A 20335-nucleotide genomic window follows, 5' to 3' on the forward strand; every position below is an offset into this window, starting at 1 on the left:
AGACAACAGGCTTACTTATGGCACCTTGCTGTGAGCTCCCTGTTGCATGCCACTAAAGTCAAGTTTGCCTATTTCATCCAGAAGGTTTGACTTTCTGCCATATCCCCTTCATATTTCCTGCTTCTGAGACTTTCTTCTCAGGTTCATCAAGCCATACTTTCTTTATTGCCTTTCTAATGTTTTATTAGACAGGTGTAAAGATCTCTGGATGTGTTCTGCTGTTCAGCAGCTGCTCAGGATTGCTGAGTAATAGTTCTGGCAGTATCCACAACTTTTCAAAGCTCAGCAATGAAAATCAGAGCTTTCATAAGCAGAGCAATGATGTCTGATGGTGAAACACAGTGATCATATTCTTCTAGAGCTTCCGTGCAGCTTTTCTTTTTCATGTTCTGTTCTCCATCTCCATGGTGGCCAGGGAAAAAATTGACTTACACTGAAAAAAGGAAGATTCAAGTTACACTGCAGAAGAAAACTTCCTCTGGGCATGGATAGCAAAAAAGGTAGATTGCTTGGAGATGGTGTGGCACCATCATCTTGGAGGTCTGTAAGACCTGGTTAGGCAAGCGTGCCAGAGCTGATCTTCCCTGGGGACAGCAGGGTGAAGCAGAGAACTTCCCTGCCTATTTTTCTACAGTTTTGTTAACTTGGTGCAGCTGAAGCTAGGATTCAAAGAAGGATTTTTCTTTAAGAAATGCCTGAGAGCGCTGCAGGTGAGTATTTATTTGTGTTACCAGAAACTAATTTCTTGTCTTTTCCTATCACAAAACAGTACAGTGATTAATCTCTGCTTCCAGTGCAATGCTTTAGTGGGCCATGCCTGAAATATGCAAGGGTGTCCTTCTTGAAAATCTTGAGAATAAGACAGCCAGGCCTGTAGATTGCAAACAAGGAATAAATGTGCTTTCTTAAATAACATGCCACAAGCTAGAACACCAGAGTGCCGACCAGTGCTACAACTTGCATACAATATGTAAATCCAAAATGCAAAAAAAAAAAAAAAAAAAGAAAGTACATTTAGTGATCTCCAAAGCCAGCAGTATGTGCTGCCTGTAGAGCTTTGCTGGCTTTCCTTTTCAGTCCCACCTCACCTTTTCTGTGCGCGCCACTGTACAAGGGGAGCTGGAGGACAATTATGGTTGTCAGGTACCAGTAAAATAAATAGGTGGAAAGAAAAAGCTTAGAGAAGCAAAGCAATTTACTGCCTGATTTTAGCCTGAAATCAGAACCAAGAGGGGCACTTAACCACTGAATAAATGTTCCTACTTGTTAAATAATCATATCTGGCATTACTGAACATACTAAATCCACTCCTGAAAGGAGTGATAGAATCATGGAATTCAGTCATGAGGAAGCAGGTTCCCAATTGATAGTAAGCACTGATAATAACTGCCTTGCAATGTCTCCCAACTGGCAGTTCAGGAAAGGATCCAGATCTTCAAATGTTACAGCAGCCCCTCCCCTCGCAGCCTGGAGATATTCGAACATAGAAAGATCAGAGGCTTTTATCTACCATTTCTGTCTGTTTTGTCATTGTTTACTCACAGTTGCTATTTATTGTCCCAGGCTGTTCTGCTCGCAAACTGATTTTAGCTAGAAACTGCCACAAATGCAACTGAAAACAGAGATGGTATTTCTTTTGCCTGAAGAACATCTGGCACTGAGAAAGTTATCTTTGTATCTCCATGATATGATCCTGAACGCTTCTTTCTCTATCACTATAGAGCTGGAGTTGGGAATTGTAGGAATGGGGACAACAAAGTGGTTCATGGTTTTACTTTACTGTAGATCTTTATGTAGGTCGTAATCCTCTGAACTGCATAGGAAATTGCACAGGACTGCTACCAGGACTGTAGCTGGTGCTGCTTACTCTATCATCTATTTTTTTTAATCAAAAAGTTGGATGCCATTTGGAACAGATATTGTGTCTCTCCAGCTTTGACTAGAGGTCTTTCAGAAGCACCTTCCCACGGACGCAAAGAGAGCCCCTCCCGAGAACCACTGCTTTAAGAAACATTAACAAATTTTGAAACCAAAGGAAATTGCTGGAATCACCCACCAATCCAGACTTCTTTCAATTACCTTTCACCAAGACTTTTATCAAGAACTCCCAAAGCATTTTCAGCCAGCCTTTTATTTCAAGATTTCAGCTGCTGTTTGATCCAAAGCTGAAAGAAATCTGTAATGCTCTGCTCTATCTGGCCCATCTTTCTCGACTTCTGAGTTCTAGCTGGGTGCAAGATCTAATGTACCTTTAAAACTTAATTCTCCAGCTCAGTTTTACACTTCTACAGAACATCATAGCTGTTTTCTTATACAGATAGGCATTGCATAAATCCTTGGATTTGATATTCTGTGCATGCAAATCCCCAAATCTAGTTCTGAGTTTTCCCTATGTATCCACCCAGCTTAAGGGCCAAATCTTTCTTGCTTTCCGCAAGACTTAGGCTTTTGAAAATAGGACTTCACGTTGAGCCCAGACTCCTGGAGGCCGTCCAAGGTAAAGATGGTATAGATAACTGATGTGAAGATATAGATAAGAATAAGTTTCAAGAGTAACTTAAGATCCTTCATTATGTCTAAACTGGTGGACCCAGGCATGAATTCAACCTTTTTTTTCCAATGTCAACCTCAATTAACATCTGGAAAATGTTTTTCACACAGCAACAAAATACGTGTCCCAAAGAGCTATTCCTTTTAAAATTTAAAAATAATCTTAGTATTTCTATAGCACTATAGTGGAAGAAATATGGGTCAGCTCTGGGGAAAGCGTGAAAAGGCGAAGGGCCAGAATTACTGGCAGATTCCGATTCCTTAATAATATTTCATCCTTTCACCTCCCACTGAAATCAACAGGCTGAGCTGAATAAGGGAACCATACGGTATCCAAACATCACAGAACACATAACTTTGGCAACTAACACTACTGCTCTTCACCTGAGTCGATCAATTCTCCCTTTCTCCTTTTAGATATGTCCTCATCTCTTTAACGTTGAACACATTATGAAGTTGTCTTGCAGCATCAGCAGTAGTACCTCTCCCTAGGCATCCTAGTCACAGAATTAGATTGTATTTCCCAGTCAATGAATCTATCCCTCTGCTTTGTAAAAACCAAAAGTTTTCCCAAATGATCCCTTTCATCAATTTACCAAATAAAGTTAAGCTCCTTGTACTGCATCTCAGGGAAGTGCTGTTCCAGAACCTCACTTCCATTTGCTGTATTTGGATAAAGACAATACTGCACTATGTGAGATCTTAATGGCAGCTCCCTTTTAATGAGTCCGGCTGGCTATTTGCTTAGGTTGCTTTTATAGCGACTACTTGTAAATCCCAAGCGATTATAAAAAATGAAGTATACTGGAAAAACAAGGTTTGCAGCTTGCACTCTGTTCTGTAGGCAGACAGTCATGGTCCCCAGGAAGCCATTTTGTTGTCATAGCTACTTGAAAATTAACTGAACAGCAGTATGAAAGACTTCTACCTTGCAGTCCCTTCCGCATTCTTTGAATTTCTTGAATCCTTCCTTGCAACAATGGCCCGCTGTTTCTTACATGTAGCAAAGATGCAGGTATTTTCTGTTAACTCTGGCTCTCTTGTGCTCTTCCCCCATCCATAGACACAGAGGATTCATGAGGAGGTAGATCCACAATTTCATGCCAACCTTGCTGGCTTTATTTAAAAAGAACTGATAAAAGTGTTTTCAGGAACAAAATATACATCTTAACACATGCCCCACAGGTCCTGACACTTTGTGTCCCCACGTGTGACAACTCAAAATCAGCCCGTGCTTCATGTTACCTCGGTGCCTCCACGACAACAGCCTCTTCTCTACCTGGGCCTTACAACAAAGCAAATGGTAACAGGCCATTTTGGGTTGCAGGATGTGGTGGGTTGACCCTGGTTGGATGCCAGGTGCCCACCAAAGCCGCTCTATCACTCCCCCTCCTCAGCTGGACAGGGGGGAGAAAAATATAACAAAAGGCTCGTGGGTCAAGATAAGGACAGTTTAATAAAGTGATAGCAAAGGTCGCGCGCGCGAAAGCAAAAGGAAAAACAAATGATGTTATTCTCTACTTCCCATCAGCAGGCGATGTCTAGCCGCTTCTCGGGAAGCAGGGCTTCCGTACGTGTAGTGGTTGCTCCGGAAGACAAAATGCCCCCCACTTCCGTCTCCCTTTACTTAGCTTTTACATCTGAGCTGATGCCATATGGTATGGAATATCTGTTTGGTGAGTTTAGGTCAGCTGTCCTGGTTATGTCCCCTCCCAAGATCTTGCCCTGCCCCAGCCTGCCATTGAAGGGAGGGCAAAAATGTTGGAGAGACAGCCTTGATGCTGTGCCAGCACTGCTCAGCAGCAGCCAAAACACTGGTGTGCTATCAACACCTTTCTAGCTACTGATGCAGAGCACAGTGCTATGAGGGCTGCTGTGGGGAGTATTAACTCCATCTCAGCCAGACCCAATACACAGGATCAGAAGCTAGCAGCTGCATGGACCCTTTCTTAGAGCTTCTGCTATCAGCTGCCTTCTCTTCTTGACAAGATTCCACAGCATCTTAGCCTGTAAGTTATCCAAACGTTCGTTGTAATGACAGAGTCACACCAGTCACGCTCCTCTTTTTCCCCCCAAGTGTAAAAAAACCTCCCCACACTTCTTCCATTTATTGCTTTTCTCCAACTTCTTGTGGACAATGCCACGTATTCCCACTTCTGCCGAGTACAAAAAGAAAGTGTGCCCCATTTTTCTGCAAAAGACCTTAAAATCATGACGAGCAACTTAAATGTAATTTATTGATGACCGCAGAGCCAAAGTTTTTACCCTCCTCTTTGTTCCCAAGATGGCTTGCAAAACCTACAAAACCAACAAAAAATTAAATGAGTAGCAGTCACTCACAGGTACAATGTCCTGAAATAGCTGCACCTGGAGACCACAAGCTAATGGACTGCTATGGCCCCCCTGTGCGACCAAAAGCACTGATTCTGGTCCACCATCACAGGGAGGGAAAAGTCATCTCCCACAGCTGTGCTTTCTGGAATATGAGCAGTGGTAAGGAAATAGGAGCCTGTGAAACCCAGACACACAAAATATCCTGTGACTGAGTGTCTGAGTCTACATGATAACGCTTGTAAACTTGGAGGGTTTCTAAGGCGACCTGAAAAGTGTACTGGAGTTGCAACTTCAGCGTAGCAGGAATCTGGGTTTTGTGGACAAAGCACCATTGGAGAAATCTCTGGCAATAAACGGTGGCCACATTGCAATTTAGATTTCTAGATTTTCTTTCTGTTACTAGATTCAAACTGCAATCGCATGACTACATTTAAGATCCTTACTGGTCAATGCCTGAAAATACATTTTTACGCTTACTCACTTAACCCCATTAACCCTACTTGATGATGACAATTTCACCTGTTGAAACTATGTAGCACTGCACTTGTACTCTAGAAAAAATCATCCCTAAAATCTTGTCCAAAAGCATGAATTTTCTTGAACACAAAACCCCAAGGCCAGGTGATTTTATAGTCCTGTGCACAGCCTTTTTTTCTGTGTCCACACGCAAATACTAATTCTCTACAGAAATCGGTTATTTCTGGTCATGAATATCCTCATGTTAAAGAGGAAGAGTGCTAAAAACATAAAGGATGAAGTGGAGGTACACAAGCTCTTCCCTCTGCTAACGTCAGGCAAAAGATGCGGCTGTGCTGCTGCCGCGGTGGCGCACAGTTCAGAATTGTCAACAGAATCGGTTCTAGAACCTCCCCGGATCACCAGCCCTGCGCCTGTCACAGCTGCTCAGCAGAGCAGACAAGCCAGGCTGCTGCTCGCTCAGCTGAAGACCCCTACCCAAGGAAAGACGTGAATCCTTGCTACAGGGTGAATCTTACCTGCTGCAGCAGGCAAAAAGGTACTGCCGACTTAGCATCCTGCCGAGGAGGACCTCTACTGCGCTGTTTCTCAGGTAGTTAGACCTTTCTGTCCATTACATCACTTACACACTTTCCGGGTACAGACGGAGAACTAGTGAAAAAGCAATAAATGACCTAAGTTTCATTTTCTCTCAAGAACCCATTAGCACAGTCAGATAGAAGACTACTCTAAATAACTGTTGTACACATCCTTTGTAAGGAAACAGGAAGCCTTCAAGTATTTTTGAATACTGCAATGATAATCAACATTTTGTGTGCGGTTTTACCTACAATACAAAAATGACAGCGCTGGCTGGTAACATTGTTCTGTCAAACATCCAGTTGTTCATGGTATCGCTGCATTTAATTCTACTGATTTAAATATTAACAATGTCGTAAGTTGCTATTTTGGTAAAGTAACACACCTAAAATCCCCAAAACATATTGTACCAGCAATTACTGTATATAATACTCTGAGGCTGCTAAATAACTAGTGAGATTCTAGAAGTATGTTTCACAAGACCGTTTAGATTACCACAGAAAACCCACTAAACAATTTATTAGAGAACCCTCCCACATGAACTTAATTTTAAAAAACTTCAGTTAGATATAGTTAGTCCTTTATAGAGAGCCAACACAAAAACGTAAGCAGCAGGATTATGTAGAAAAACAGAAGGCCCAGAATAAAGAATGTAACTTCTGCTCCTCCAAGTTACTTTATACATTATTTTGAGTAAGCATTTAATCTTAAGCATATGGAGAGGATATTTTATGGTAAAAAAATTTATAGGGCTTTGGAAAAGCTAGTCTCCCAATTAATTATTATTTTTTTTAAGTTATAAAAGTTGGCTGAGAAATACAAGTGCAATCAGGATGTTACACAAAATAGCCATCTTCATTATTTCATTATTCAATCAATCCACTACAACCAAAATCAGAAGATGTGTATTTTTACTTTTGGTATCAGGAGATACAGGTATTTTAAATGTGGAAAAAAAAAAAAAAAAAAAAGCTGAGCTTGCAGTAAGCTACAAACCATTTGGATGAACTGTAGCTTCCACCCTGCCTCCTCGTGCACTGAAATGTGATGATTCACAGGTGACAAACACCGACCTTGCCCCAGTTGGTTTGTTAGGGCATAGGATGACCTTAAGACAAGACCTTCAACTATGGAATTTATACTTTTTGGTTTCAGTTGGGCAAGCCTTCTCACGTCTCTTGACCTTCTATGCACACTGCAAAATCTGTCAGTTCACTTGAGTTTTTCCCCTAGTCAGATGTAGTTATGGAATAAAAATGTAACCTTGCAAAACATTAACAGCTACTTAAAAAAGATGTCCTGTCCTTTCCCAACCCTCTTCTCTCCACATATTCCTTAAAATATGCTGCCTCCTGACCCCAGCAGATAACTGACAAATGCTTATTCCATCCTCAGCCCATCCAGGCTCTTACAATCGGCAGCCTTTACAGGTGAATTTCTTCTATTTGAATCTTAGAATGAATCACAGAATGGTTTGGGTTGGAAGGGACCTTAAAGATCTTCTAGATCCAACCCCCCTGCCATGGGCAGGGACACCTTCCACTAGACCAGGCTGCTCAAAGCCCCATCCAACCTGGCCTTGAACGCTTCCAGGGAGGGGGCATCTACACCTTCTCTGGGCAACCTGTTCCAGTGCCTCACCACCCTCACAGTAAAGAATTTTTTCCCAATATCTAATCTAAATCTCCACTCTTTCAGTTTAAAGCCATTACCCCTCATCCTATCACTACATGGCCTTGTAAAAAGTCCCTCTCCAGCTTTTCTGTAGGCCCCCTTTAGGTACTGGAAGGCTGCTGGAAGGTCTCCCTTGAGCCTTCTCTTCTCCGGGCTGAACAACCCCAACTCTCTCAGCCTGTCTTCATAGGAGAGGTGCTCCAGCCTTCTGATCATCTTTGTGGCCATCCTCTGGACTCACTCCAACAGGTCCATGTCCTTCATATGTTGGGGGCCCCAGAGCTGAACACAAGTACTCCAGGTGGGGTCTCACAAGAGTGGAGTAGAGGGGGAGAATCACCTCCCTCAACCTGCTGGTCATGCTTCTTTTGATGCAGCAAACACACATTGCTGGGTTATGTTGAGCTTCTCATCAACCAACATCCCCAAGCGCTTCTCCGCAGGGCTGCTCTCAATCCATTCTCTGCCCAGCCTGTATTTGTGCCTGAGATCGCCCCAACCCATGTGCAGGACCTTGCACTTGGCCTTATTGAACTTCATGAGGTTCGCAAAGGCCCACCTCTCAAGCCTGTCAAGATCCCTCTGGATAGCATTCCTTCCCTCCAGCTTGCCGACCGCACCACACAGGTTGGTGTTGTTCGCAAACTTGCTGAGGGTGCACTCAATCCCACCGTCCATGTTGGCAACAAAGATGTTAAACAGTGCTGATCCCAATACCGACCCCTGAGGAATGCCACTCATCACTGGTCTCCACTTGGCCATTGAGACATTGACAACAACTCTCTGAGGGTGACCATCCAGCCAATTCCTTATCCAGCAAGTGCTCCATCTGTCCAATCCATGTCTCTCCAATTTAGAGACAAGGATGTTGCGTGGGACAGTGTCAAATGCTTTGCACAAATCCAGGTAGATGACATCAGCTGCTATTCCCTTATTCACCAACACTGTAACCCCGTCGTAGAAGACCGCCAAATTTGTTAGGCATGATTTGTCCTTAGTGAAGCCATGCTGGCTGTCACCAATCACTTCCTTATTTTCCATGTGCCTCAGCATAGTTTCCAGAAGGATCTACTCCATGATCTTGCCACGCACGGAGGTGAGACTGACAGGCCTGTTGTTCCCCGGGTCTTCCTTTTTTCCCTTTTTAAAAATGAGGGGTTTATTTCCCCTTTTCCAGCCCGTGGGAACTTCCCCAGACTGCCATGACTTCTCGAATATGATGGATAGTGGCTTAGCCACTTCAGCCACCAGTTCCCTCAGGACCCGCAGATGCATCTCATCAGGTCCCGTGGACTTGTGCACCTTCAGGTTCCTTACATGGTCTCGAACCTGATCTACTCCAATGGTTCTTCTTTCTCCCACTCCCTGCCTTTGCCTTCTGCGACCTGGGTGGTGTGGCTGGAGCACGTGCCAGTGAAGACTGAGGCAAAAAAGTCGCTGAGTACCTCAGCCTTCTCCAAGTCCCAGATAACCAGGTCTCCCATTTCCTTCCAGAGAGGGCCCACATTTTCCCTAGCCTTCCTTTTATCACCAATGTACCTACAGAAGCTTTTCTTGTTGCCCTTGATGGCCCTGGCCAGATTAAATTCTATCAGGGGTTTAGCTTTCCTAACCTGATCCCTGGCTGCTCGGACAATTTCTCTGTATTCCTCCCAGGCTACCTGTCCTTGCTTCCACCCTCTGTAGTCTTCCTTTCTGTGTTTGAGTTTGTCCAGGAGCTCCTTGTTCATCCATGCAGGCCTCCTGGCATTTTTGCCTGACTTCCTCTTTGTTGGGATGCATTGCTCCTGAGCTTGGAGTATTAACCAGCTTGCTTGGGCCCCTCTACCCTCCAGGGCTTTATCCCATGGTACTCTACCAAGCAGACCCCTGAAGAGGCCCAAGTCTGCTCTCCTGAAGTCCAGGGTAACAAGCTTGCTGTGCGCTCTCCTCACTGCCCTAAGGATCCCGAACTCCACCATTTCATGGTCGCTGCAGCCAAGGCTGCCCTTGAGCTTCACATTCCCCACCAGCCCCTCCTAGCTGATGAGAACAAGGTCCAGCATAGCACCTCTCCTTGTTGGCTCCTCTATCACTTGGAGAAGGAAGTAATCATCAATGCATTCCAGCAACCTCCTGGATTGCTTATGCCCTGCTGGGTTGTATCTCCAACAGATATTGGGGTGGTTGAAGTCCCCCATGAGGTCTAGGGCTTGTGAACGTGAGGCTGCTCCTGAGAGTCTCATCTGCTCGGTCTTCCTGGTCGGGTGGCCTGTAGCAGACTCCCCCTGTAATGTCACCTGTCCCTGCCCTCCCTTTAATCCTGACCCATAAGCTCTTGGTCAGCTCCTCACCCATCCCCAGGCAGAGCCCCACGCACTCCAACTGGTCATTGACATAGATGGTGACACCCCCTCCTCATTTCCCCTGCCTGTCCTTCCTAAAAACCCTGTATCCTTCCGTTCCAGCACTCCAGTCATAGCAGCCATCCCACCACGTCTCCGTGATGCCAGTAAGATCATTGCCCTGCAGGCGTGCGCACATGTCTAACTCCTCTTGTTTATTCCCCATGCTACGTTTGTTTGCATAGAGGCATTTAAGTTGGGCCCCTGATGAAGCTGACTTACTGGCTGGAGTGGCTGGAATTCCTTTGTGCTGCTCTTCAGGTGCTCTCCTGCTGACCTGTGATCCCTTTCTAGGCTCTGGGCATTCCCTGCTGACACTGGCATCAGACCGGTAGGAGTGGGATGGATTGAGGTTCCCCTCCCCCAGCAACTTTAGTTTAAAGCTCTCTTCGCCAGCTTGGCAAGCCTATGACCGAAGATGCTCTTCCCCTTCTCTGACAGATGGACTCCATCTGCCACCAGTAGGCCACGTTTCTCAAAGCGAGTCCCATCGTCTAAGTAGCTGAACCCCTGGCTGTGGCACCAGTCCCGTAACCATTTGTTGATTTGCCAGGTTGACTGGCTCTTTCAAACCCCTTCCCTCTGACTGGGAGGACTGATGAAAAACTACCTGTGCTCCAGAGTCCCTTACCACCGCTCCCAGGGCTCTGTAGTCCTTCTTGATACTCCTCAGACTGCTCCTGGTTGTATCACTGGTGCCCACAGGAAACAACAGCAGCAGATAATAGTCAGTGGGCCGTACAAGGCTTGGTGGTCTCTTGGTGACATCCCTGATACAAGCCCCCAGTAAGCAGCACGGCTCTCTAGAGAGTGTGTCAGCTCAGCCTCTGTACCTCTCAGAAGAGTGTCGCCTACTACTATCACCTGTCACCTTTTCTTAAGTTGCGCTGGTTGTTATACAGGGAGCAGCCTGGGCTGCCTTACTCAGGTCCAGAGTCTCTCCTGATGTAACTCTTCTGTGTGACATTTGCAAGGCGCCTCAATAAAATGCCATTCTTAGGATGTTCCCAATCTTAGACGTTATGGTACTGAGTATTCTAAGTAAGTGCCAGAGGCAAAGAACACTGTGACCATTAATGACTGCTACTACAGGAAAGGGAAAAAAACCAAACAAGTTAATGGTCATAAGCTGCTAGTGTATTATTCAACCTCTAAACCCAAAATCTAGAGCAGATACCAAGTACTAAGAGACATGGGACTGCCCCTCTGCATACGCAACCCTTAGTAAAGACAGAAACCAAAAAGGCCTGGTCGTCTCCTTTGCTATCGTCATTTGTCCCTGCACTTTTCATCACAAGTCAGAAAGCAATCCACTCCCCCTGCTTCAATATAGTCTGTTACTACAAAAAGGTGTCTCAGATATGCACAGGAAGGAGCGGCACACACAAGCAGCATTGGTTGCCCGAGGTAACTACCTAGGAGTGGAGCAGTAGCTAGCTTGCTTCCACCCTCCTGTGCTTCTCCAAATTGTATATGCAAGAGGTAGAAACGACAAGAAGAAGAGTAACTGAAATTTCCACTACCTTTCCGTCTATGTGAGTTCATGTTCTTTACTTCACCTCCAGTGTTTGGCCTCAGGCCATCAGCAGAAGAGCCAACCCGCTCTGCCGGAAGACGCTCCACAAAAGAATAAGAAAGTTTACACAACAAATACTGATTTCATATCAGTGTACGAACCTCAGTTCAACCACAACATGTGGAACTACGACCGATGTTACTCTCAGTCTAGCCGCTCAAGGGAAAGGTACTACTTCTCCAGGAATGTTCCCCATCCTAGGATGGTCTGTCACATGCCAGGTAAGAGTTGTTGAGGGACCACACAGATAGCCTGGACAACTGCCCTGGCAAGCACAAAGAGAAATGCGAGCATAACGTGATTTTGTTCCAAAAGCACCCACTGCTCCTGTTTCCTGTTTCCAAGAGAAGCATTTCATCCAAAAAAGCCATTACCTTGATTTCAATCCACTAAGCATCTTTAGCACTAAATTCTTTACAAGGTACAACTAGAACTATTTTGCCAAGACAACTGTCTGGGATTTCTTTTAAGCTAAAATAATTTCCCTCAAGCTAAAGTAATTTCTTCCTCTTTCCTTCTGTGCTCACGAGTGTACCGTAAGTGCCAGAGACGGGTTGTCACAATTTTTTTCTCTATTTCACTCTCATCTAAATAATTCTTGTACCTTTCCAGGAGCAACATATTGCACAATGCAGCATTTAATAAGAGTAACCTGGTGCTCTAAAAACACCATGCTGCTCTGCTGGATGCTAGATCTAGCTGTGATTACTCTGCCTATACCTGAAAGGAATACAGTCAAAATCAGTGTGCCATTTGCATCAGCAGACAAAATAGGGATTCTAGGGATTGGCTTTTGTTTCAAGAAGCTGACCCTGTAGGTTTGCACAAAGACACCTTTCTGGCAGCAGCTGAAGGCAAATTGCTGGTACACAGCCAGATTTATACTGCAGAAGGCATAGAAGGATCATGAAGGGGAAAAAAAATCTCTGCTGAGTTTTTTGGGGACAGTTAGAATAAGTAGATATTTCATCAGGATTGGTATTGGTAGCTGATGAATCTGTGATACAACTTCTGTAATAAGGGATGAAGGATGATGCAGGACCAAATCAGTTCGCAATAAAATTTAATTTCTTGTGTCTTGGAAGGGGTGCCTTGGAAGGAACGAAGCAAGACTCCTCCTTTCAGATTGACCACCCAGCATATAATGTACACAACTCTGTGTATCTGTGTGTGCATATGTGTGTGTGTATATATATATATATATATATATAAAATCTACCTAACGTAGAAACATAGAACACATAAAAAATAAAATACATATTTGTGTGCATCTCTCTCTTTTTCTAGAGGCTGGTAAAAAAGACAAGTTGGCCACAGCCAGCAAAGACCAAAGTCTTACACAGCTTAGCCAGATTAATTTGGTGGATATATTTGTACTCTCAGTAGAGTAATGTTCAGCTGTAATTACTTTCTGCTTAAGATTTGTCTTATGTCAGATACCAAACAGAACCAAGGTTCTGAAAATCCTCATCAGCTACTTAATAGCACTGCTTCTTTGCCATGTTAAATCCAGTTTGACTTACACTAATGATAAAAACAGTGGCCGTTTATAAAATTCCTTTTACCCTGGCGAAGAAAGGAGGGTTCTAGTTCTTCATTAAATGCTGCAACTCTCATTGAAAACTACAAGCTTTTTAAGAGAGGTAGAACAATGATTCTCACCTCCTGATTGGCATCGCTAAATGAGCATTCTTCACCCTACCTGGCCACTCTCCAGATTTTATCTGCAACATTGTCACTGTTCAGGTAGTGATTGATCACACCATCCTCTGTAACAGACTGCTTTTGGCCCTCTGCCATCTATTCAAGTATGCCAAGTCTACACACCATTCCGTAAGCCCTGTATTATTACACACAAATTTCAGATTTGATACCCCTGCTTTCCATTCTTCCAGCCGAGACTCTCCTTAGAGATCACCTGTTAAATTAACTGTGGGTGTTTATTGTACTAAAGACTGTATCCTTCGTTTTTTTGCACAGGATTAAACAACGCTCCGGTCTGTCTCGTAAGAAGCAACTTTTCAAGAGAATACCCATCTGCTGGCAACAAAGTCATCCTCAAGCAAGAAGCTGAACAAGAACACGTGCTACCTAGGAATGCCACAAGCAACATGTCTGCCAACTGCTACCTTCCAAAGCTCGAGGGCTTCACGCGAAGGCAGCTAGGCACTCCACAGTCCATGACACGTGAGTAGAGGCACCAAACTGCCCTATTATACAGCAGCAGAAGAGGAACCTGAGCCGTTAAAGATGCAACCGGGTCTCAGCCAGGGCACTGTGTCATCACAGCTCAGGTCCAGGTAAAGGGAACATAGGGCAATGAATGTACATTTAAAAGGCAAGTGTTTCTTCCCTTCTATGCGTGTTAGTCACCACAGATTTCTCCTTGCTAATTACCCTTGCATCTTCATAGCTTTTAGAGATTATATGCACACTAGACATCTAATAACTTCACAATTATCAGCAATTATGCCATCCGTAAGCAACACTCTGCAGCAGTAGCTACACACCACTGTAAGCATGTATCTATGAAATACACTTTCCAGGATTTTCTTCAGATGTCTTAGGCATCTCAGCAAATAATTGCATTAATGTACTATGTGAGGTAGTAAAAGCACACAAAAAAGGGAAGAAATAGACCCCCTTAGAGATATCTAAAATATGGCTTGTGCATTTTAGCAATTAAAAATGTCCCCCACCCCAATATAACATAAGGTGTATCTTACGGCCTTTATTCTTCAACTTGAGAAAACACTCTGCCTGTTGATTTCCAGGAGGATGTGCAGATGTTCCTGGAAGGATTCAAAATAACCCTCCTTCACCTGAAAAGGTAGGGGAAAAAAAGACACAGCTCTTTATTTCGGCACTCTCTCTCTCACTTTCTCAACACTGTAACCTGAACTGACAGTCTCAGACTGCTAAGGAGGACAGCACAGAACCAAAAGGAGGGATGTGAGGATCCCGTGTGTAGAACATGAGAGCTTGGAAGGGAGACGGTGTCAAGTAGGGTAATAACTAAGCCATAACTGTATCACTTTCAGCACTGTAATGTCACTGTGCTTCGCTAGCAAGAAAAATGGCCAAACCCAATGAAGATGGGAATAAAATTCACTTTGTTTCAAACTGCTGAGGAAAAAATGTCACACTATACAACAAACAAGCACAAGAAAAAACCTCCTCCCTTCACAACACAAAGATTCTTTAGATTACTTACTGCCAACAGTTTCACTTTTGCTGACACTGTTTTGTACAAGCGGCACGCTGGGCTTTAGATCCAACTTTGCTGCTGTGTTCATAAATTCCAGTAAAAGATTCTTTCTGCAATAACTCCTTAGTCTCAAGCTGCAGGCTATCTAATGACTCGTCTCCCCTATTACAACCGCATGAGAGCTGAGGGCTAAGTCAGTATTCCATTACAAATGGTATCGCAAGGAGGATTGCACGCTCTTGAGAAAAAGGGAATGCAAGGGTTTCTGCACTGCTACTGGATAGGAGAGGGCACTACGAAGACGTTTTGCAGTAAAGATGCTAAAAATAAGGACTCACTTTTCTCCTAACTTTTCTATTTTAACTGGGGGTGGGGCTCTCTCGAAATGTTATGTCGTTCCTGAGAGATGGGTATAGTAAAGACCATGCTTTATTTTTACTGTTCATTTATACATGCAAAACACAGTTCTTCAAACTGCATTTACTGTGGTTTGGCTGCAAAATAACTATATAATGGACAGATACTGGCATATAGCCTCACTCAGTAAACTAGCCTGTTAATAGCTGTTAGCTGCCTTTTGCTTTTCCTCTGCACTTACAAACAGAACCTTCTGCCAATCACGTTTTAATTCCTCGTCCTTTAATAGACTGGTGAAGCCTGCACACAGAGAAATGAAGAGCAGTGGCTCAGCAGCATGCTACAAACCCACGATGGAAAAGCAAACAGACCACAGAGGTCCAGATTTAATCCCTTTCTCATCTGATTTCCATCAGTAGTTACCTGGCATCACTTTCATTCTCATCCAATGTTACGCATTATGCCACAGATATCTATTATTATTCTCAGTGACTGTATATTAGAAGCTGTAACAATTAACCTATCCAATTAACCTACAGGTGGCTATATTCAAGCAAATAACAGTTTTAGATGTGTTTTCTGTTGCACAGCCTTGCTGGGGACTAGTGTTAACCATACACTTCACGTTGCCTTTAATTGCTGCTTAAATGGAGTCAAGCCATTCCTTTACACATTGTTTTCTATTTTGGAAAAGCTTTTGAAAAAACAATTCCAAGCCTCTGCACAATCTGCAAACAGAGAGGGAAACCACGTCGCGTCTCTCACCCAGCCCTCCACTCCACTCATCAACTTGGATTACAGTCCCTGCATCCAGAAGAATGTGAATTCTGACTCGAGATACCTGGATCAGAAAATAAAGGTAAGACACGAGTGCTACAGTATATGGCTTCCTATGATGTTACACATTTTGATTTCTCCTGAGGATGGCATGGGACTTTATTGGTCAGATTCCCTTCCCCCACTGCCCCAGTGCGGAGTCTACTGACTTTTGTATTTAGCATTTACTCTTGAGTTTCTTTCACCTGAACACAAGCTGCTATGGGCAGTCACTGGGGGAGCAATGCAGCTAGCACACGGGCTGAAACTTGTTCTCTAAAACCAGCCTGCAAATATTACATCACATGCAAGGGGCTTTATATGTAGTAAACACTGCTTAGGATTTCCTTCCTGTGTCTCTGAAGCGCTGTGTACACGGGACTCACTCAACATCACCTTTTGCAGACTGCTGCTGTCCTTAGCTTATACTGTGGCAAAACTGATGGGTCATCTTAGGCTAGGCAATTTGCACAACTGTAGAACTGCACACTCACACAGCTAGAGCTTAACTAAAACACATGCAAAAACTGTTGTGAATCAGCTTCTCTTCCTTCAGGGTAACCATCCTGTACATCTTCCAGGTGCTGGAAAAACTGAGCGAAATTTTGCAGACAGATTCAATTACCGAGATCCAAAAATGGTTCGCAAGGGCAAGTAAAAAAGGTAACACGTGCATCTGTATCCCTTTCTGAAAAACAGGCCCTCTTGTACATTCGCATAAACCCCTGAATTTCTCATAGACCTGAACTGGAGGGGGTTGCTGAGGTGGAAGGACTAGGATACAGTGAAGTGTGCTTGGCCCAGTTGTGGCTGTGCTAAGCAGTAAGGCGACAGTACACACAAATTAGTCACTCAGACCTCAGCGCACTCAGGTTTGGTGCAGGGTGGAAAAACGTGCTCTCCCAGTGGAGCTCTGGGCTGCTGTGGGCTGGGGGGGAGGCAGAAAGCAAACATAACATGTCTCTCTGATGTCCTTAAGCCCTTTGAAAATGAGGTAAGGGAACTCCTGAATTCCCCCCTAAACATCCAGATCAGCGAGTGGGAACTTTAATAACATTTCTACCTTCACTTTTCAGAGAAAGACCTTGTGTCCAGTCTGATACATTCAGAGATGACTGATAAAGCTGTGCTGAATTCTAATGAAGCTACAGCAGAGAACATGAGTAGCCAGAGTCCAGTAAAGCCTCTCCCTACTCTTCAGAAGGCTCCAGGAGGGGAGATGAATCAGTCCAGGTAAAATCTGATGTGAGGTTGCTAGGATTAGGGATAAGCCAAACCTCAAACCCAGAAATTTTTGTTTTCTCCTCCCATGAAAAATGCAACTTTGTGACTGAAGTTTATCATGCACAGCCTTCATCAAAAGTGCTCCTCACTACAAACAACCCCACACTTTTGGATACAAATTGAGTTATTACAGGAACATCACAAAATTTTAGGAGCACTTGAAACCCCTTTGAGAAAAACCTCCCATATATTGCAGTGCACAGTCTATACCAGTTGTAAAGTCAGACGTTCTCTTTTTTTCACTCAGGTCTTCGGCTAAAGAATCAGGGGCCAGTCGAAATGTGAAACAGAGTAAGTAATGGAAATTATAAATGTTAAGACACATGTGTCTAGGACGCTAGTCACCAAACAGTACAGGGACTGTGAATGTTCAGAAGCTCTAACTTTTGCCTTCGCAGCAGGATGCAAATTAGAATCATAGAATTCAGTGACAATATGAGAAATGACATTTAAAACCTGAATTTAAGTTCTTTAAGAGCTAGATAGCCAAGACCCTCCATCCTTGCAGCCACTCAATTAGTTTCTCTTGATACGACATTCATGTAAATCTTCTAACTGCTGTAACTCAGAAATACAGCAAGGTGAGGGACATGCGTACAATTGCACCTGCCTCTTGCTAGAAAGAGGCACTCATTTAATCTCTTCACTAAAATCTGCTCCTGTAAGTCATATAAAAGCTGAAACTCCTGCCAGTCAACTTTGGGATTTGCCCTCACCTAACACATCTCCCTCACCCTTTGCAGGCGAAATCAGGCCTTCTCAGACTTTTTCAGCTACCAAAGCCCGCTTTTGCATCCTCTACCCAGTCAGGGCAAGCCAACAATACTGGCACTCCCAAGAAACACCACTATCACCTCTTTGTGTCCCTTCTGAAGCACACAGAGGCAACAAAAGTCAGTCCCATAGTACGTTATCATTTTAATAAAGCCATTCATGCCAGTTCTAATGCTACCAGCATTTACTGTTGTTTGTAACTCTACTGGAGGAGTGGGTGAAGAGTAATCTTACGTAAGAATGAGAAGGAAAAAGAAGAAACCTCCAAAGCAACCCTCTCCTTTTCGAAGTGGTGTCCAAGGAGGCTTCTTTGCTAATGAGTGGATGTGCTTCTCATCTGCTTATGGAACAAAGCCAAACCAGTCTAACATAATCCTAAGCCTATCCTGATAATATACAGCTTCCTTTTTCAAAATGTTTTCCAGAAAGGGAGAAAGAATGTCATTTGCTTTCAAGGCTGAGGAACAGAGGTCCAGGACAAGCAGACAGACTGCTCCCAGGGAAGAACTCCAACTGAAAAAGTGCTATGGAAAGAAGAGACCATCCTGCCTTCACACTCTCATCAGAAGTCTGACCTGTGCCACAGCCACCCCAAACAACAGATATCCCCCTTTCCAGTGGAGCCCCCCCCCCATTCAGAGCCACTTAAGCATCTCCCAGTCACTATCACATACAGAAATATGTATTCTTAGCAGTTATGTTATAAAGATATCTGTTCAGACTCCCTGTTAAAATAATTTTATGCTCATTATATTTAGTCCTCAAGCAATTCAACCAAACCATGCTGCAGAGGTACATGAGAAGTGCGCTAAATGAAAAAAAGGACAGAGGCAACACTTTTGGGCACCGGATTCATTGTTTTGTGTGACTCAGCCAGGCCTGCACAAAGAGCTCTTGTGTGCAGACTTGACTCTACAGTCACAGACATACTGGGGTAAGAAGAGGGGCACACACACATTATCTGCAGAGATGCACATCAAGCCCTAGGCACTGGAAGAAAAAAGACTCTGGATTTTCAAAATCTGGCCTGCAGACTAACTGCAGATGTCTGCCTCACAGCAAGCTAAAATTTGCTTCTATAGTTCTCATCGTTAGCAGAGAAGAATCACAAACTGTAGTATCCAATGGGGGGAGGAGGGGGAACATGGGACACGAATGGGACAGGATGACACCAAACAAACATTAAAACCACCATGCAAACCTCAAGCCACCAAAACAGAGGCCAACAATGACAGAAACACATCTGGCCCTTTTTCAGGCCTCGTGAGTGAACTGTGAAAGGAGGAGAATCGGGGTTTATCTGTTTTAAACATATCTCTGTCAATCTCTTCTCACAAAACCAAAGAAAGGTGATAAATCGACCCTACTTCCATTTATTTTCCAGAGCAAGATTATTCAGTGCAGACAGGCTCATTCAAAACATCTGGCTGTTTGATGGGCAAGGAGAAAAATCCTGTTAGCACAGCGTTAAGGAAAGAGGAGCTTAGCTCAGAGCAGAGCTCAGTATACTCTTTCCAAGAGCCCCTGCCTTCACTTCAAATCACGTCTACTGCAGTAACAACTACCACCTCCATTCCCATTTCCCACTGCAGGAGAGGGCTATGCTAAGACCTGGGGGACAATCTCAGCTCTGCTTTCCCTTGGTGCTCACTCACTGCTGCACATGCCTAGCCATGCTAGAGCACCAGATGAAGCAGGCTGGGGGGCTTGAAGTAACCTGTAGCCGCAAATCAATGAACGGAGTATTTGTGAATGGCCAGCAGAAGGCTGGTCACCCAGAATGGTCGTGACACAGGTCCACTTGCCAACTCAGACCACAGATGCAGAAACTCACTTCTACAAAACGATTTAATGGGTATCAGTTTAGCAGATATGTAATTCCTATACAGCTGTGCAAGAGTATGAGCCTGCAGGCCATGGCAAATGGGAGCAGAGCTTCAAGCAAGAGAGGAGCTGGCAGTGCTTTGAAACTTCCCTTGTGTCTTAGGTGTAAACATTACAAAGTCAGCTGGAAACTAAACCGGAAACCAAGTGAACTGGAAACCAAACAGCAGGGTTGAGTGACTACACGCTGACCGAGTTGTGGTAATGACTTAGTGAATGGGGCAGATACTTGACCAAAAGCTTTTGGGCCATACTCAGATTGCCTTAATTCCATATAAATCTCTGTCCTTAGTGTTTCTTATCAGCTGTCTCTCAGCATCATGCTGCATTAGCTGAGCCTGAAAAACTTAATTATGCCTCAGAGGCTCACTGCCAAACAGAACCAAAATTAACGCAACCACGTTAACATAGTCTTGCAACAGCACGGTTGCATTTCCT

At 44.1% G+C, this 20335-nt stretch overlaps 2 protein-coding genes across 8 annotated transcripts in view; one reads left to right on the forward strand and one right to left on the reverse strand.

Moving 5' to 3' along the window:
- Nucleotides 1-130: 130 nt before the first annotated feature.
- TRMT10A (tRNA methyltransferase 10A) overlaps nucleotides 131-20335 on the reverse strand; it is a 37763-nt gene continuing 17558 nt past the window's right edge. The window contains exons 8-11 of one of the 6 annotated variants that reach the window (XR_012650914.1): nucleotides 14301-14396; nucleotides 11676-11839; nucleotides 5880-6012; nucleotides 3988-4848 (exon numbers count right to left, since the gene is read on the reverse strand). Coding sequence is in view for 1 of the 6 variants with exons in the window: in XM_075031428.1 (XP_074887529.1) it covers nucleotides 429-433 (5 nt within the window). In the remaining 5 variants the exon portion in view is untranslated. Of the gene's footprint in view, nucleotides 434-3987; nucleotides 4849-5879; nucleotides 6013-11675; nucleotides 11840-14300; nucleotides 14397-20335 lie in introns of those variants that run through there. The other 5 variants (XR_012650912.1, XR_012650911.1, XR_012650913.1 and 2 more) reach the window with 5 other exon arrangements.
- On the forward strand, nucleotides 429-18651 carry LOC142032672 (uncharacterized protein C4orf17 homolog). Of its 2 annotated transcripts, XM_075031584.1 has the most exons (8): nucleotides 11611-11795; nucleotides 13555-13761; nucleotides 14349-14404; nucleotides 15834-15998; nucleotides 16537-16618; nucleotides 17032-17188; nucleotides 17487-17530; nucleotides 18439-18651. In XM_075031584.1, the coding sequence occupies exons 1-8, from the start codon at nucleotides 11693-11695 to the stop codon at nucleotides 18528-18530; spliced, it is 906 nt and encodes a 301-aa protein (XP_074887685.1). In that variant the 5' UTR covers nucleotides 11611-11692; the 3' UTR covers nucleotides 18531-18651. The 2 variants fall into 2 exon arrangements, with proteins under 2 accessions (XP_074887677.1, XP_074887685.1); XM_075031576.1 differs by lacking the exons at nucleotides 11611-11795; nucleotides 18439-18651 and adding an exon at nucleotides 429-710 and having other exon boundaries at nucleotides 17487-17595.

The sequence above is a fragment of the Buteo buteo genome, chromosome 1 (genome assembly GCF_964188355.1).
Source record: "Buteo buteo chromosome 1, bButBut1.hap1.1, whole genome shotgun sequence".
NCBI classification, from domain to species: Eukaryota; Metazoa; Chordata; class Aves; order Accipitriformes; family Accipitridae; genus Buteo; species Buteo buteo.